This window comes from Solanum tuberosum, unplaced genomic scaffold (genome assembly GCF_000226075.1).
Source record: "Solanum tuberosum cultivar DM 1-3 516 R44 unplaced genomic scaffold, SolTub_3.0 scf00185, whole genome shotgun sequence".
In the NCBI taxonomy this organism is placed as follows: domain Eukaryota; kingdom Viridiplantae; phylum Streptophyta; class Magnoliopsida; order Solanales; family Solanaceae; genus Solanum; species Solanum tuberosum.
In genome coordinates this window covers 577,683-578,886 of record NW_006239122.1, presented here as the reverse complement: position 1 = coordinate 578,886, position 1,204 = coordinate 577,683, and the positions used below count along the sequence as shown (strand labels likewise).

General features: G+C 40.8%; 1 protein-coding gene across 1 annotated transcript; it reads left to right on the top strand.

The window, feature by feature from the left end:
* The first annotated feature begins 545 nt into the window (after positions 1-545).
* LOC107062096 (uncharacterized) lies at positions 546-884 on the top strand. Its single transcript, XM_015312327.1, has one exon. The coding sequence runs from the start codon at positions 546-548 to the stop codon at positions 882-884; it is 339 nt and encodes a 112-aa protein (XP_015167813.1).
* Positions 885-1,204: the final 320 nt, after the last annotated feature.

Genomic DNA, 1,204 nt, shown 5'->3' with positions numbered 1-1,204 from the left:
AAGATGTTGCTATGTTTGTAAAGGGTTGTGATCAGTGTCAAAGGATGGGCACCATTTCTAGAAGACATGAGATGTCATTGAACAATATACTGGAAGTTGAGATCTTTGACGTCTGGGGGATAGACTTCATAGGACCATTCCCATCATCCCGTGGAAATTAATAGATCTTAGTGGCAGTGGACTACGTGTCCAACTGGGTGGAAACAATTGCATTACCATCCAATGATGCAAAGGTGGTAGTGAAATTCATCCGGAAGCATATCTTCACCAGGTTTGGAACTCCAAGGGCCATGATCAGTGATGAAAGTACGTACTTTATTAATAGTTTAGTGCGACATTTGTTGGCTAAATATGGGGTAAGACACAAGGTAGCTACAACGTATCATCCCCAAACTAGTGGCAGGTGGAAATGTCTAATAGAGAAGTGAAGCAGATTTTCCAAAAGACTAAATGCCCAAAGGAAAGATTGGGCTGACAAGTTAGATGATGCTTTGTGAGAATACCGGACTGCATACAAAACACCGATATGGACTTCTCCTTATCGAATGGTGTTTGGGAAATCGTATCACCTCCCAGCTGAATTAGAGCATAAAGCATACTGGGCGATCAAAAAGTTAAATCTGGATGCTGAGTTAGCTGGTAAGAAAAGGATAACGCAGCTGCATGAGTTAGAAGAGTTTAGGCTTCACGCATATGAGAATGCCAAACTTTACAAAGAGAAGACCAAGAGGTGGCATGACAAGCATATTGTGTCACGCACCTTTGAGCCTGGTCAATTAGTGCTGCTATTTAATTCACGATTGAAGTTGTTCTCCGGAAAGCTTCGATCTAAGTGGAGTGGTCCGTTTGAAGTTGTGAGGATGACCCAACATGGTGCGGTGTAGTTAAGGAACAAGGATAAGAGCTCTACTTTCCTTGTGAATGGGCAACATGTGAAGCACTATTTTGGAAATGATGCTGATCGTGAGCTTGAAGCGCTCACATTGAATGATGAGTGAGTCATTCGATGGGTCGTGCTGCGACGTTAAATCAGGCGTTGTACGGGAGGCAACCCGTGACCCCTTGTAATAGTTAATATTTCTATTCGTTGTTTTGTTATTTCAATTCATAGGAATTAGTAAAAAAAGAATATAAAAATAAAATAAAATAATGATATATCCAGAAAAATACAAAAAATATTAGTCGTGCCACGACCAAAACTAAG

Coding starts and splice junctions, on each gene's coding strand:
- LOC107062096 (XM_015312327.1), top strand. CDS start 546: ATGGTGTTTGGGAAATCGTATCACCTCCCAGCTGAATTAGAGCATAAA.